Source organism: Microcaecilia unicolor, chromosome 5 (assembly GCF_901765095.1).
Source record: "Microcaecilia unicolor chromosome 5, aMicUni1.1, whole genome shotgun sequence".
NCBI classification, from domain to species: Eukaryota; Metazoa; Chordata; class Amphibia; order Gymnophiona; family Siphonopidae; genus Microcaecilia; species Microcaecilia unicolor.
In genome coordinates this window covers 181826898-181843968 of record NC_044035.1, presented here as the reverse complement: position 1 = coordinate 181843968, position 17071 = coordinate 181826898, and the positions used below count along the sequence as shown (strand labels likewise).

General features: G+C 40.0%; 1 protein-coding gene across 3 annotated transcripts in view; it reads left to right on the top strand.

The window, feature by feature from the left end:
• The window catches only part of LOC115470450 (anoctamin-10-like), a 93138-nt gene that overhangs the window by 11393 nt on the left and 64674 nt on the right, over positions 1-17071 (top strand). For 2 of the 3 annotated variants that reach the window (XM_030203641.1, XM_030203639.1), the window contains exons 2-3: positions 9632-9806; positions 11135-11308. In XM_030203641.1, coding sequence (XP_030059501.1) covers positions 9662-9806; positions 11135-11308 — 319 coding nt within the window. In that variant the 5' untranslated portion in view covers positions 9632-9661. Of the gene's footprint in view, positions 1-8046; positions 8737-9631; positions 9807-11134; positions 11309-17071 lie in introns of those variants that run through there. The other variant, XM_030203640.1, reaches the window with a different exon arrangement.

Here is a 17071-nt window from a genome sequence, read left to right as displayed (position 1 = left end):
ACCAGGTACTTGTGACCTGGCTTAGCCACTGTTTGGAAAACAGGGTATTAGGCTAGATGGACCACTGGTCTGACCCAGTATGGCTACTCTTTTTTCCCTATGTTATGCACCTAATTTACACAATACTGTAAGTTATGCTCATCCCTGCTGCATTTGGGCACACGCACTTATACCAGCTCTGGGGGGGGGGGGGGGGGGTTGGAATGAATTCCATGAGTCATGTTTGATATGTTTTACCTACTTGTTCTATTCCACAGAAGCTGGAACTCCTTCTCTTATAGAAATGTATTTAGTCTTTTTTTTTTTGGGGGGGGGGGGGGCTTATTTCTCAGGAATCCCCAGTCTGATCTGGCTCATTTTATAACTCATTGGGGCTGATATTCCCAGATATTCAATGCCAGGCCATTTCCGATGACTGGCATTGAAAATCCGGTTTCATTTTTTGCTGCTGGAACTTAACCGGTTAAGCCAATATTCAGTGCTAACCAGTTAAGTTCCTAGAAGTTAAAGACAGGATTGCTATTTATGTGGTCCTATTTAACTGCTAAACCCAGCATTGAATATTGGCACTAACTGGCTTTATCACGCGATATAGCCGGTTAGCCGCTATGCGCTAATCATGAACATTCAGCAGAGACAACTGGCTGTCTCCCACCGAATATTAGCAGTTAGCCAGCTAAACACTATTAACCAGTCAGGACCCATTCCTGGCCAGTTAAATAGCACTGAATATTGAGGGGATTATGTGTGTTTACTGTTTTTTTTTTTTCATGCCAAGTTTCATCCTATTCCATTACATTTTTGGAGAGTTATTTTGCCTCCAGGCAGATAGATGGACAGACAGACATTGTCAACTCCATTGAATAATTATTTAAAACTTCCATTGGGTTGGAGAGAAATCAAAAGAACTCAAGGGATGATAACCGTATAGATAGACAGCTTAATAGGAATGAGTCAACAAAGGCACACCAATTTATTACATTTTTTGAAGGTGTAAAGAAACAAGAGGATAACAGCGAGTTGAATGACGTGGATGGGCATTTTCGATAGAACGTCTAAATCAGAATTTGGACGTTTTACAAAAATGTCCAAATTCTGAACAGGAAAAAAGGTCATTTTCAAAAAAGATAGACGTCTATCTTTTATGTTCGAAAATGCTATGGACATCTTGTGATTTGGATGTTTTTGTGATTTGGACTTCCTTTTATTGGTCCATTTTTAACAAAAGATGCCCAAATGCCTGGGTGAGTCAGATGCAAAAGGGGCATTTTTGGATATGATATCTAAGTCTGAATTTGGACTTTTTTTGTAAAACATCCAAAATCAGAACAGGAAAAGTCATTTTCTACAAAAAAAAGTCTCTCTTCTTTTTGAAAATGTTGTTTGGAAATATGTTTTGTGATTTGGATTTTTTATTTTTGGGTCCATTTTCAAACAAATACACCCAAATGCAAAACGTATAAAATCCACAATAAAATTCACAATAAAGTGAAACCATTCACATGTTCTAACTGTGGTAAAAGCTTTGGTTGTAATGTAAATCTCAAAGTGTATCAGAAAGTCCACACGGGAGAGAAGCCATTTGCATGTATAGAGTCTGGTAAAAGCTTTGGTCAGAAGGTAAACCTCACAATGCACCAGAGAATACACAGAGGAGTGAAACCATTTACATGTCCTGAGTGTGGTAAAAGCTTTGGTTGGAAAGAAAGCCTCACATGGCATCAGAGAATCCACACAGGGATGAACCCATTTACATGCACTGAGGAGGAGGTAAAAGCTTCAGTTGCATTGGGACAGGTAATTAGGAAATGTACACTCTTGCTATGAAGTATGGAAAAATAGCACTCTGATATTTAGATATATGTAATGAGACCTCCTTTCCATCTATACATCTGAATTCAAAGCCCAAATCTAATGATAAATGATAGACACAAGGCTCAGATGTTATAAAAAAAAAAAGAAATAGAAAGCTTGGCATCAGGTAGAATATTGGAAAAGTGACATCCCAGGAAAGCAATAGGGCATCCTTGGGGGCACTGCAGTGTACGTTATAAAATGTTCCCAGGTACACATCTCACCATTGCTCCCTTACCTTGTCTGCTGAGCCCCCCCAAAACCCACCACCCCTAACTGTACACCACTACCATAGCCCTTACACGTGAAGGGAGCACCAGTATGTAGGTACAGTGGGTTTCTGGTGGGTTTTGGAGGGCTCACAGTTTCCTCCACAAGTGTAACAAGTAGGGGGAGGTAGAAGCCTGGGTCTACCTGTCTGCAGTGCACTGCACCACTATTAGTCTACTCCATGGACCTGCATGTTATTCTAATGGACCTGAGTATAACATCTGAGGCTGCAAGTAATATTTTAATCACATTTCTTTGGGGTGGGAGGGGGATAGTGACCACTGGGGGGGGGAGGGGGAGGTGATCCCTGATTCTCTCCAGTGGTCATCTGGTCATTTGGGGCACCTCTTGTGTGGAGTAGAGAAGTAGCCTAGTGGTTAGTGCAGAAGACTTTGATCCTGGGGAAGTGGGTTCAATTTCCACTGCAACCATTCATTATAAAAACAGGTCTAGCTCAAAACGTGTTAAGTTTTAGTCTTGGATGTTTTTGTTTTGTTCCATTATGGTTGAAAGACGTCCATGTCTTAGGAACGCCCAAGTCCCACCTTGAACACACCCGTGGCATGCCCCCTTGAGATTTAGATGTCCTTCTGATGGACTTCAGAAAAAGACATCTAAAAATAGGTTTCGAAAATACTGATTTGGATGTCTTTGTGAGATAAACGTCCAAATGCAGACTTATGTCACTTTTTGGATGTTTTTCTCTTTTGAAAATGAGCCTGATAGTGTATTTGGATTTTCAGAAGGTGTTTATCAAAGTCCCACATGAAAGACTCCATAGGAAATTAAAGCATCGTGAGATAGGAGACAGTGCACTTTTGTGAAATGCAAACTGCCTACAAACAGAAACCTGAAAGTAGGAATGAATGATCTTTTACGTGGAAAGGGTCAGAACTGGAGTGCCTCAGTGGTCTATACTGGGCCCTGTGCTGCTTTTAACATATTCATAGATGATCTGGAGATAGTTGTAATCTGTGAGGTGGTCAAATTTGTGGATGACACAAAATTATTCAACGTCATTAAAACAGGAGAGAATTGCAAGTGCTTGCTGAAGGATCTTGTGAGAGGTCAATCTTTTTGTTTTAAACCCTAAAACGGCTGTCATTTAGTAATCAGCCTGTTCTTAAAAACAGATGGACCTAACGTGATACAGCATAAAAAATAAGCACAAGGTGTACTTTTGAAAGAAAAAAATTATAAGAAAAAGAAAACAAAATGTCTATTTTCCTTCCTATGAGGAAAAGAAGGTCAAGTTGTGCATGCACACATTCTTACATGGCTGTAAGAGGTTTTTTGACATCGCTTCCCATCACATGACCCCATCCAAGATGGCGACCAGCAGTAGAAACAGGAAGTGTTATAGTGCAACCAGTGGTGGCTGCCATCTTGGAAAAGGGGGGTATATCTATGACATCACTTCCTGTGATATCACAAAAGGGGGTAGTGTTATAAAAAGGGGTTGAGTTTAGAGTGGGGCTATGCAAATTAGGCAGGATTAGGGGTGGGTTTATATGAAAGGGGCAGGGCTATGATTTTATATCCAGCAATGGTATCAAAGGGGGCGGAGTGTGGGCAGGACAAACCAGAAGTGGGCAGGGCTTGGGCATGTCCTCACTTCTGATTGCCTTTTGGGACCGGGGTGGGCATGGCCATCTGTCAAAGATATGCAAATTAGCTTTGGCAAAAGCAGGTGAGGTACAATACTACTCTGTCATGTCAGAATAACTTCTACCCTGGCATCACTGTGTTCCATTTCTTGCCCTTCTTCTGCAAAGTTTCTGAGATGCCTATAAAATCTGTTGACTTTGTTTCAATTTATTATTCTTTCGAAACCAACAGAATGCTTGAAGTCTGCTTCATTCAACCATCTGCTATTCAATCTGTATTTCCTCTAGGTTACAGAGCGACACAAAGACAACACAGACAGACTCACAGAGTAACATAGTAGATGACAGCAGATGAAAGACCTGTATGGTCTATCCAGTCTGCCCAACAAGATAAGCATAGCATAATGTATGATGTCATACTACACACACATACTTGAGCTTGATTTGTCTTTACCATTTTCAGGGCACAGACTGTAGAAATCTGCCCGGGACTAGCCTTGTTCTCTAATTTAATCTAAGCCTCACTGCAGCCCATCCAAATCTGTCCAGCCAAGATCAGAAGAGTTGGCAAGAATTCCATGAGCCATATTCCACATGCTTTCCTCACTTGCTTCTCAACTTTTCTGGTGCTCTGATTATTGGGAAAAAGCCTGTGAAGCCAAAGAACATCATATTCAAATGGTGGCATTGTGCTTCTTGGATGGTATAAGCATTATTTTTATCTCTGAAGAGTGTACTGATTACCTCTTGTTCTATTAGGCTGCACATCTACAGACACCTGACACAGGCGGAAACGCCAAAACACGGCACCGTGTTGTGTCTTAGTGTTGCATTCACTACAGTAAACTCCTTGTATTGAACACTTGGTTTCATGTCGTTGGAAGAGCCATTATACACCCTACTCCTATGTGGACTCTTATTTGTGGTTCATCGATCCTTTCAGGTACTAGACAACAAATGACATCTCTGTACTCAGTGATACATAATGTTTTCTTCTTTGCTTTTTCCTCTAGCTGTGTGTCCTTGTTTGTAGGACTCTTTTAGTATTGATCTCTCTTGCACAACATTGTATCCAATTTATTTTTGTGATATCAGTGTTGGTCTCTTTGTGCATATAGCCTTATTAATCATATTTATCATCCTTTTACTGTTGACTTCAGGTTTAACTTAGATATTCATTCCTTTCCTGAACCCCCAAGTATATTTCTATCTCCACATAAGCCAGGAACCCAGTTGCACATCCTATTTCATTTCCTGGCCTATCTCCTGTCTTTTTTGCTTCCTGGCCTGTCTTATATTACTCTCATCATCTTGTGTTGTACCTCATACTTTTCTTCTAATTGCTCTGGTTGTTTCTTGTGGAGCTCCTTGGCTATTCTAGCACCTTTCTTCTGCTTCTCTCATTCAAATTTCCTCCTTCCGTCTATTTCTCTTCCTAAATCAGCCCTTAGTTGTTTTAAAATTATATCACTTACAAATTTTATTCCTTTAATATTTTTTTTCTACTTAGAGATCTTAAATTTGGATCAGATGCTCATTGTTGCTTTTTTCTTTTGACACTATTTCTTCTCTTCTTCAGTTTTGGTGTGTTCACTTTGTGAATCATTTTGATTGAAATATAGAGTTTGTGGAATAAAAATAGCAATAAATTATCTCTCTTTTTATTATCTTCAAGGCTCCACCTAATTGCACCTAGTCCTCTTAATATTTTATTAGGTTCTCTGTTTTGTCTCCTGCTGCACTGGATCTGTGAACAGGGTCACCATGGCCTATAGCTGTATCAAGGACATTATTTTCATCTGAAGAGTATGCACTGTCCCTGGCATCATTATTAGTTCTTAATGCTGAGGCTAAGGTTGGGCACTGTTTTATCATAGATGACATGCAGCCTTATATATTTTTTCTTTTTCTATTTGGGGTAAGGGGTAATGATGGTGCTATTGTATGTTGCTCTAAGGGGGTATTTGGTATGGATAGTTTAAATTGCAGTTACTGGGGCGAGGGAGCTTTTGTTGTTGTCAATACTATGGGTCTACTCTGCATCTTTTAGTATATTCTTTTTCTACTTCTGGCTGTCTCCTTTAGAATTACTCTTTTGTTATTGCAAACCTGCCTAGGTTAATATCATGGAAAGTGGTGGGGATTATTTTGCCTGTAAAATGCAGGAAAATTCTTAATGCCCTCCATAGGATCATAGTATGTCTCCAGGAGACCAGATTGGCTGTCTGTCCATGGCATAGGTGGAAGAAATCTGTTATTCCTCTTCAGGGCATAGAAAGGGAGGAGTGGCTATTTTGCTGAGGAAGATACTGGCCTGCAAGATGGGAGGAATTTTCCCAAAATAATCAGCAGCATGTTGCTCTGGGAAATGGCCAAAGTGGTCCAGCGGGGAGACTTGATAGTTTGTCAGTGCACGCAAAAAAAAAAAAAAAATTATCAAAGGCATAGTGGCCCTTGATAAACCATTACACAAGATGAGAAGAATTTATGCCCATACCACCACAGTGGCTAATTAAAAAACTTGTAGTCTACTCACAAAGTAGGAGTGGTCCTCATTATGTTCAATCCCTACAAGCCACAACAGTGGAAATTAAATCTAACCGGCAGGTGTGGCTACCGTTTTTTATGATTACTTTAGTAACCTTATAAGTCTCCTGTGGAGTCATTCCCCGATCATGTAGCATCTTATTTACAGAGGTCAGGTTTTCCCTGCCTTTCAGAACAAGTTATTGCCCAACTTGATGCCCCCTTGCAAGCTAAGGAATTACAAAAAGCTATTAAGTCCTTGAAGAATAATAAGACCCCCAGCCCAGATGGTTACATGGGAGAGTTTTATAAGTTGCTTCAGTATCAGCTTTATGGGCCTCTGCTAGCATATTATCACACAGTGGCACAGCAGGGTTCTTTTCCCCGCCATGCGAATACAGCTCTCATTAGTCTTATTCTGAAATCTGTGAAGCCCTTAGAATTTCCTAGTTCTTATCACCTAATGTCCTTACTTAATGTAGATGTTAAATTACTATCCAAAATATTGGCAGAAAAGTTGGTCATTTACTTGCCTGAACTTATCGCAGGGGACCAGGTGGGCTTTGAGAAGGGAAGGCATTCTGGCCTTAATGTGCTAAGGATATTGTTAGATATGTCCCATTGCCAAAGGTTCGAAGTGCCTTCTCTGCTCTTAAGCTCGGATGTGGAGAAGGCCTTTGACAAGGTGCACTGCAATTAATTTGTTTCCCACATTACAGCATGTGGGGCTTTCTTGGTGGTTCCTGGCAGCGGTTAAAGCCTTCTATTCTCTCCTATTGCTTCTTTACTTGTCAATGGGGTGTACGTACTCTTTTTCCATACAGGTGGGTACCCGACAGGGTGCTCTTTGTCTCCCTTGTTATTTTTTATTATCCTTAGAACCTTTGTTGCATGTCATCAGAAATTCAGAGGAGGTATGGGGAGTGGGAGCTGAAAAATACACAACTGAAGGTATTTGCATTTGTAGATGATTTATTTGTATTATTGCCAAATCTACAGGAGTCTCTATCATCACTATTACAGTTATTGGAGAATTATGGACACCTAGTCTAGATTATCAAAAATCAATAGAATTACCTGTTCTCCTAGAAATACGATTTGGTTGACTGGACCCTTCCATTACCTGGGCTATGACTCACATCAAACATTTGGGTATTAACATTCCAGCAGATTTAGATTTGAGTAAACTTTATGTGTCCAATGTACTGCCTGTGCTCAGAGATTTCAATTGTAAATTACAACTCTGGCAAAAATTATCCTTGTCATTAATGGGGAAAGTACACCTTTACAAGATGTTAATTCCAGAATTTTTGTACTTGTTCCAGAAGGTCCAAACTTTTGTTCAGATGGCTTCAGAGATTCCTGTGGAAGAGTAAACAACCTCATCTGTCTGTGTCTCATATATTGAAAGCTAGAGATAAGGGAGAATTGGGAGTGTTGAATCTTTGCTATTTATGGATTGCGAATTCTATGCACCACATCATGACTGGTTTAGGGGTAGAGAGGACTTTCCAGTTACTTCTTTAGAACTGCATCAACTTCCCCATCATCATTTTAATGCATTGCTGCATGTGTCTCCTGGGAAACTGCCTGTGACGTTAAGAATTACTTATTGTTATGACCCTACGTAGGGCATGGAGATGGGTTTGCACTTTTTATAAATTTTCTTCAACAACCACGCCAAATCTGCCCATCAGGAATAATACAGCCTTTCCATCTGGCTGTGATAGCCAAACTTCTAAACTCGGAAGTCAAGGGTGTATGCTATCTTTATCAATTACTCAATGAAGAGAGTGGCTTGAAGACATTTATGGAACTTCAGAATAAGTTTTCTCTACCACAGACTGATGTCTTTGCATCTCTTCAACTACAGCACTATGTTAATAGTCTTCCCAAAGCTCACTTAACTGATGAAGTACATGAAACTTTAACCACTTCTTACACTTTTGGTTCTCAATAACACTTGCCACTTCGCTTTCATCATGTGGCCCTACATGAGGTGACAGATGACGTTGACTGTGGAATAAGCACTTTGAAATGGTCAGAGGAATTGCATATGGACATAACAGCAGATCAGGTTCATGTGTGCTTGCTTGGTGGCAGAACACTTATGGACAATGTTACTTTGTGGGAATTACAATATAAGATTCTATTTTGGCTTTGTTTCACCATACTGAACCTTTAAAGCTCATTGCATCCTGTTGTTGCCCAAAATGCAAGACTGACAAGGCAACTTTGGGTCATATGTTTTGGTTCTGCCCCCCGATGTTGCAATATTAGGCAAATGTGCTGAACTTTGTCCATCTCCAGTGACAGCATAAGGTTGAACTATTGCCTAATGTGTTGTTTGATCAGTATCATATAGCTCACCCTGTTCCAAAGGGATTACAGTCGTTTCTGAGGAGAGCTGTACTGATGACTCAGAATACTATTTTACTGGTGTTGATTGTGGCTGATCATGCTACATTGGCATTATGGTGTATACAAATGCTGCAATTGCTTACCATGGAATGTTATGATATTTCGGACATGGATTCCACAAAAGGGTGTTTGATTACGTCAGATCTGGGAACCATTTTGGATCACTTTAGGGACAGTGATGTGTAGTAGAATTTTGAACGTCCCTTAATTTGTCTCTTTACATTTGATTATACTCCTTAATATTTCTTTGGAAACTGTACAGTTAAAGTATCCTTATATGAGCAACAGAGATGGGATACTGAAGGGGGTGGGGGCAGGGGAATAGAGAAGGTGGGGTGAAGGGGAGATGGTACTTAAACTGTATTGTTGATTTCTGCTTACGGTATAAACTGTATTCTTGGTTAACTTTTTGAAATCAATAAAAATTATTTAAACATATTTTTTCTTTTTCCTTCCATAGTTCAATAGTAGTGTCATCTTACTGATATTTGGTCTAGGCATTGTATAACAAAGTCACCACATGAAGGTGCTCAGCAAGACTGATTACTAGTTTTAATTCCTAACTTGTCACCTGCTCGTAACCTTTATCTTGTCTTCCTCTCTTCCCTTTCCCAAATGTCCTTCTGTCTGTCCTACCCTTATCCCTTATTTGTCCTGCCTGTCTGTCCTGATTTAGATTGCAAGCTCTTTTGAGCAGGGACTGTCTTTTCTTCATGTTAAATTGTGAAGCGCTGCATATGACTGGTAGCGCTATAGAAATGATTTATAGTAGTAGTTCCCTCAGAATTGTACAATATGATTAATCACAAGAATCACCACAGACCTCTTCTGGCTGTGGAGGATTTCCAGGACCTGTGTGATGAGTGCTGGGGCAGTGATGCCACAAAGTGTTTCTGGGATTGTGATTGCCTTTGCTTATCTTCCCCCCCCCCCCCCCCCCTCCTTTTCTGCAGGTCATCTAGGTCCATCACTGAAGCACTACCATGAGCTCTTGGACACCGGTCCCCTGCCAATGCTGCTATACATCTTGCATCCAGTCACTGGTGGCCATACAACTGAGATATCCCGCCAAAGCAGAAACCAAGAGATGGCTCATATCTAAACTGGAAGGACACAAAAAGGAAGGCGGTAAGCTTGGGGAGGGGAGAAGTACCCATCTTTCTGGCATCAGTGTAGGTACATGTATCCATGTGTTTATACTACATGTGTATGTGTGTGTGTGTGTGCATAAATAGATACATAGGTGTTTGTTTTATTGGAGTAGGTATTCATCTGCAGAAATATAAGTGTATATATGTAGTGTGTATATGTAGATATACAGAAACAGAGGCTATAACTGATAAAAGACCTACAAGCCCACTTATTCTGCCCTTTTCCATGCTTGCTACAGTACACCAAATGGTTCTTCTCTCTAGAATAATCCTTCTATTTCTACCTCTGATTGTCGCGTGCCTTTCTGAGTTCCCAGACCACTTTTTACACCCAGCCCCTCTTCTTGAGGCTGATCCACTTTTCTGTGAAGAAATGCTGCTTTTGCTCCTGAATCTATCCTTTCCAACCTTAGTACAGGACTATACTAAGCTACAAATGTGTTCTGTGATTCGCCCACTGGCACCCTCCTACCCAACCCACTATGCCGCGCCATTGAGAGGAGAAGGTGGGTGGGGAGCAATTTCTGTGCCCCTCCATATTTGTGCCCTGTGTGGCCACACGTTTTGCAAAGCCCTTGGTACAGTGTTGCTATAATATAATGTAATATAATATATTATATATAGATAGATATAGTTATAGATATACATTGGGTCAATTTTTGAACACCACAATCGATGTATTTTTTAAATGCCATCTGCATATTTAAATTAATTGCATATAATTAGTGCCACTATTCCAATAGTGAGCAGCATTCAATATACAGTCAATGCCGCTGCTATTCAGTTTGCTATAGAGATAGATATCCCAGCCTTTTTCCTGTTCTAAATTTAACTGGATAAAGTACTGAATACTTCTGCTTTCCATATAGTTGGATCAAAATGCCCAAGCTCTGCCCTTGTTCTCCTCCAGTACTATCTGATAATGCTGAGTGGTCTGTAAAGATTTTCAGTGGCACTATCCGTGGATAGACACTTAGGGCATTTATCCAGATAATGGCTGCTGTTATCTGGATACAGATGCATTATCTGGATAAATGCCTTTGAATATCAGTCTATATATAATACATGTTTGTGTGTGGGATGAGAAAGGGAGGCTTTAGCTCTAGGTCAGGGATGCTCAACTGGTCCTTGGGAGTCACCAGTAGGAACATATCCAGCCAGTCAGGTTTTCAGGATATCTACAACATCACTCTGTATTTGTTTCATACCGAGTAACATGTAAGCCACATTGAGCCTGCAAATAGGTGGGAAAATGTGGGATACAAATGTAACAAATAAATAAATAACCAGATGCTCTTCCCACAGGTGCCCACCTTCTGGTCCACCCAGGTGAGGATGATGATGGCACATTAATCCTCCTTTCTGCAACCCCTTACACTCTGCTGAAAGCCACAGAGGTTCTGGGACTGGCCAAGCCTTCTAGTGATGGGTCCATGGTGGCCTTCTCCTACAACAACAAAGCAGACTTCCCCAACTCAGGTAAAAATGTGAGACTAGTCATCCAAGAGTAGAATATCAGTGTTTAATAAACTTAATGTATCTCTCTCTGACAACCAACATTAAAGCAGTATGCATACAAAAAAAAAAAAAAAGTGGCATCCAGATGGCCACCGAGAGAGCTGTTGCACCAGACGCGCTCAATTTGCTCTTTCAGAACACTGCGGGAGGGCTTTGATTCCCTATCATTATGGGGAAAAGGAGAGGGAAAACTCAGGTTAATCCCTCAACTCCGAGTGGAACCCACCTTCTACAGCAGCCGACACTGGAGCAATTTGGTGTGGTTTCTGGCCCGAGTCAAACATCTTTCCCTGCTATCGGAGCCGGAACTAATGAGCTGGCCGACAGTGTAGACGGGGTTTCTTTCAGCCCCGTCATGCGCACGGTTCCCCCGCAAACAAGAGGGTTGGAAGCTGGAGAAAGTCCTGCGTCACGGCTTCCCGCAGAGGAGCCGAGAGAGCAGGATGGGAGCCTATCTTCAGCTGTGTTAACATCAAGGGCTGAACCGGTGGAAGAGCAGACTGTGAGTACACTGAGGCAAATTGCTAATGCCCCCTCCCCTCTGTTTTTCAAGGGGAATGTGTTAAAAAACCTGCCGTGATGACATTAGAGTCACTTTGGGATCAAACTGCTGCTTTGCATTCCTCTTTACAGCAACAAACAATACAGAATTCAGCTGAAATTAAGTTGTTATCTCAAGTTGCCCTCCAGCAAGCACAGACAACTAATCAGCATACTTCTAAAATAGAACAATTGGGAGAGAAAATGCAATCTTTGGAAGATATTAGTCAAACCTCAATTAGGGATAAAAATTATATGTTATGACGTTTAGAATACCTTGAAAATAAATCAAGAAAACTTAATTTGAGATTCACGAACTTTCCAAGATCTCCCTTAATCTCCACGATTGATATGGTGAAAAAATATCTGACTGAGATATTAGGAATGGCAAGTGATTCCTTACCTCCTATTGTTCGGGTACAATATCTACAAAATAAATCAAATTCAGAGACTCTCCAACTGCACAGAGGAGAAGCGATGAACTTGACAGCATTTCTTGAATCATCTTTGGAAGTAATTTCCCAGAGGTTGACTGCTTTGGTTGTTTTTGCTTTAGAAATGGATCGTGACGCAGTCTTAAGACTTTCATTTAGACATTTAGAATCTACTTTTATTGGATCTAAAATAAGAATGTTTCCTGATATGGCTAGAGAGGCCCAAAAAAGACATAGTGCTTTTTTAGCACTAAGTCAGAGGACTCTGGCACTTGGAGCAAATTATATGTTAAAATTTCCTTGTATATGTAGAGTATTATATCAAAGCAAATCGTTCCAGTTTTTTGATCCTAAACAGTTAGAGGAGTTTTTAGTTTCAAAAGAGGATATGAATGTAGTAGTAGGATTACCAGACCACACTGTATGATACGCTTAGGGAAGGTTTACTTGGTAACAACAATCCTACTGTAACAATTTTGTCTTTTGGGGTTTTTTTTTCTTTTCCTTTCTTGGATCCAATTACTTTATATTTCTGGTCGAGAGTAGAGTATAAACATTTCAATTGTAATAGACATATTATAGATATTGTAAATTTTCTCATATTGTAATCTTCTCATGTGAGTTGTTAAATTTGGACGAAAATTTATAAATAAAATATTTAAAAAAAATAAATGGAATTGAATTGAACACTAAAATAAAATACAATTAAAAATTAAATACAATTTAAACAAATTATCAGTAATTAAATATTTAATTAATGCACACGCAACAAAACAGAAATTACAAATTAATACAAATAACAATGCAATGTCAATAAAGAATACAGAAAAGGGCACATTTCCAGTATCAACAAGGCCTAAGAGTACTGTGCCAGAAAAACAGAGAAAACCACCAGTTAAGCCTCGCTGGAATGTCCTTTTGATTTCTCTTTCTTTTATAAAAAATGAGAGTACATGCACATTTTACACCTCCTATGCAGCAGGTATAAGTTTGTGAGAAAGCATTTGTGCACTACTGGGGGTTATTGTAGAAGCCTTTTTATAAAGGTACATAGGTAACTTTGCTGTCTTTGAAATAGCTCATTTTAAATGTCAACCTAGTATTATATGATGTATTATAAAATTTGATACTTTTCAAAATATGTACCATTCTACTGATGTTTGTCATATAAGTCACATTGAACCTGAGTTCTTCTTGCGCTAATATGGAATACAAATGTCATTAAATAAACATAGTAAGTCTATCCCTAACTGTACTGGTGAAAGTCAAAGGATACAACAAAATGTTCATGGAGAGCTTCCTGAGAAGATCTCATGAAGTAAATATACCTTTTATCTTTGTTTTATTTTAATTTTTTAATTTGTAATTGAGGGTTAAAGGAAGATTCAGTCTAGGCTGTACATACAGCCGAGCAATATTTCAGTGAGTCACACCGCTAAAAAGCGGCTCACCTGAACAGCTCTAAACATCATAGAATATACTCCAGTCTCAACCCTCTATCCAATTTTTTATGTAAAGTGAATACCTGAACCCTTAAGGTGAAAAATCAGTTGTCAATAAATAAATAAGCTCTCCCCAAACATGCTGTGTCCCCAGAATTCACCTGAAGTAGGAAAGCTATAACTAGGTACTACTATAGGAGAAAATTGAGCAGTCTTGGCTTATTTGCAAAACCTTCTTTAGCTTGAAAATAGACACTGCAATAAAGAACCCCAACAGAAGCCAACTTATCTGAACTGCAAATGCACATGTGTTGAACCTCACAATGAACTACTCCAATACTTTTGCTTTGACCTGAGCTGCTCTTTGATTCCCCCCACCATAAACTGCCATTGTATAAGACCACCTAGTCTCTCTAATGGTTAAACTTATCCTTAATCTAAGATAACCATGGATAAAATACAGGTTTATTTATTTAGATTTTGCTCACACTTTTTTCAGTAGTAGCTCAAGGTGAGCTACATTCAGGTACACTGGATATTTCTCTGTCCCAGGAGGGCTCACTCACAATCTAAGTTTGTACCTGAGGGAATGGAGGGTTAAGTGACTTGCCCAAGGTCACAAGGAGCAGCAGCAGGATTTGAACTGGCCACCTCTGGATTGCAAGACCGGTGTTCTAACCACTAGGCCACTAGGTTGCAATAAAGAGTTACTTATTGCTAACACAGCAGTGAAGGGAGTATCATCCACCAGACACAAGCAGAAGTAAGGCTGTTCAGTGATAGTCGTGGCTTGCCTGATCATGATTGGTAGCTGTTGGCAAGACAGCTGGAAACAGGGTTTATATAGTGCCTTTCCAGCCAACAGAATCCACATGTGCTTCATGAATTGAATTAAGAAGGGACAGCTCTATGGCATTGTTGATGTCAAAGTCAGGGTTGATGGCAAGTGAATTGTTATACCACATAGTACTTTGGCAAACTGATTGGGTCAAGGAACTAATGAAGTATGTAGAATCACACTGCTGCAGGTATGGTCTTCACTGGAAGAAAGAGGGCTAGTGAAGAAACAGCCTATTTGTACTGTTTCTTGATTTGTTAATGTCTTTGATGCAGTGAATAGAGAAACTTTATGAAGACTGTTTAAATATTAAAGCTGGCCAGAGAAATTTACAAAGTATCACAAGAATCTCATGATGGGATGACTGGTAGAGTTTCTGTGACAGGAAATGTTACTGAATCATTTGACATACGCTGTAGCGTGAGAGCAGGTCACATCCTTGGTCCCACATTCTTTACTGTTCTTACTGCAGTATCATAAACCTTAAGTTTAAGAGTTTACATTCATACAAGAAGTGATAGAATGTTACTTAACTTGTTTATATTATATGTCTGTTCCAAAGTACATAAAGAGCATGTCAGGCACCTTCTTTTTCTGGAGGACATAGAATTTGTTGCTTATAAGAGCAGTTTGGGTTACAGATAAATGCTAGAAAAACCAAATTTTGTCTATCAGGCATCTAATAGGCAAAAAGTAGATAGTGATGCAAAATCTGAATTGAGGTGATCAAATTTGCAGATGACACAAAATGATTCAAAGTTCTTAAAACAACTGAGGATTGTGAAACTTGGAGACTGGTAATCTAAGTGGCAGATTAAATTTTATGTGCTCAACTCTGAAATGATGCACACAGGGGAAGAATAACCTTAACAATAAGTTCTGAGTTAGGAGTCGCTACCCACGAAATAGATCTTGGAATCATTGTGGATATTACGTTGAAATATTCAGCTCTGTGTGCTATGGCTGCTTAAAGTGCAAATAGAATATTAGAAATTTGTCTGAAAAGGGATGGAGAACAAAATTAAGAATATCATTACACCTTTATATATAGGTCCTTGATGTATGTGCAGTTCTAGTCGCTCAATCTCAAAAAGGTTATAGTGCAACTAAAGAAGAGCAACAAAACTGATAAAGGGGATAGAAGGTATTCCTTCTGAAAGGAGGCTAAACAGGTTAGGGCTCTTCAAATTCAATTCAGTTTAGGTCTTATATACTGCTAATATCTCCTGTTTAGGGTTCAGTGCGGTTTACAACATTAGAGGAACTACAGTTACAGTTTTATAAGTAGGACAATGGGTGAATACATTCTCATTGGATAGATATCTTATAGGGTGTGGTTATAGTCTGTGTTAAATTTGATATTTCTAAAGTGATCAGTGGGATATAGCAGTCTTTAGGAAGAAAAGTCTTTGGAGAAAAGACACCTGAGAGGGGATGTGATAGAAATTTATGAAATTATAAGTGGAATAGTCAGTGGCGTTCCTAGGGGGGCTGGCACCCGATGCAGATCGCCGATGCGCCCCACCCCCCTAGGTGCAGCACCCCCCCCCCCCCGATGCAGCGCGGACCCCCCCCCCTTGGCAAAAGGATACCCCCGAGAAGGCCCCCCCCCCCGCCGGGTGCGCGTTGCCGGGGGGGGGGGGGGGTGCCGCGCGCGCCTGTCCTCCATTGTTCCATGCTTCTTCTCTACCCCGGCCCAGGTTACTTCCTGTTCCAGGGCAGAGAAGAAGCATGGAACAACGGAGGACAGGCGCGCGTGGCACCCCCCCGGCGGCGTGCACCCGGGGCGGACTGCACCCCCCCCCCCCTAGGAACGCCACTGGGAATAGTTAAATAGGGAATGCATGTTTAATCTATCAAACACAAAAACAAGAGGACACTCCATGAAACTAATGACCAGCAAATTTAAAATAAATCATAGAAACTTTTTGTACATGTAAGTAGGCTGTAGAATCTGTTGCTGGCCAAGGTAACATAGAGGGGCATTTTCAAAAGAAACATCTAAATCAGAATTTGGACGTTTTACAAAGACGTCCAAATTCTGAACAGGAAAAAAAAGGTCATTTTCAAAAAAAGATGGATGTCTATCTTTTGTGTTCTAAAATACTATGGATGTCCTGTGATTTGGATGGCCTTTTTTTTTGTCCATTTTTGAAAAAAAGACGTCCAAATGCAAGATGTCCAAAACAGAGAAGGAGTGGCTTAATGGTTAGTGTAGCAGGCTTTGATCCAGGCAACATGGGTTCAATTCCCACTGCTGCTCCTTGTGACTTTGGGCAAGTGAAGTACACAGCGGACATTTTTGGATATGACATCTAAGTCTGAATTTGGACGTTTTTTTGTAAAATGTCCAAAATCAGAACAGGAAAAGTAATTTTCTACAAAAAAAAGTCTCTCTTTTCCTTTTGAAAATGCTGTTTGGAAAAATGTTTTGTGATTTGGATGTTTTATTTTTTGGTCCATTTTCAAA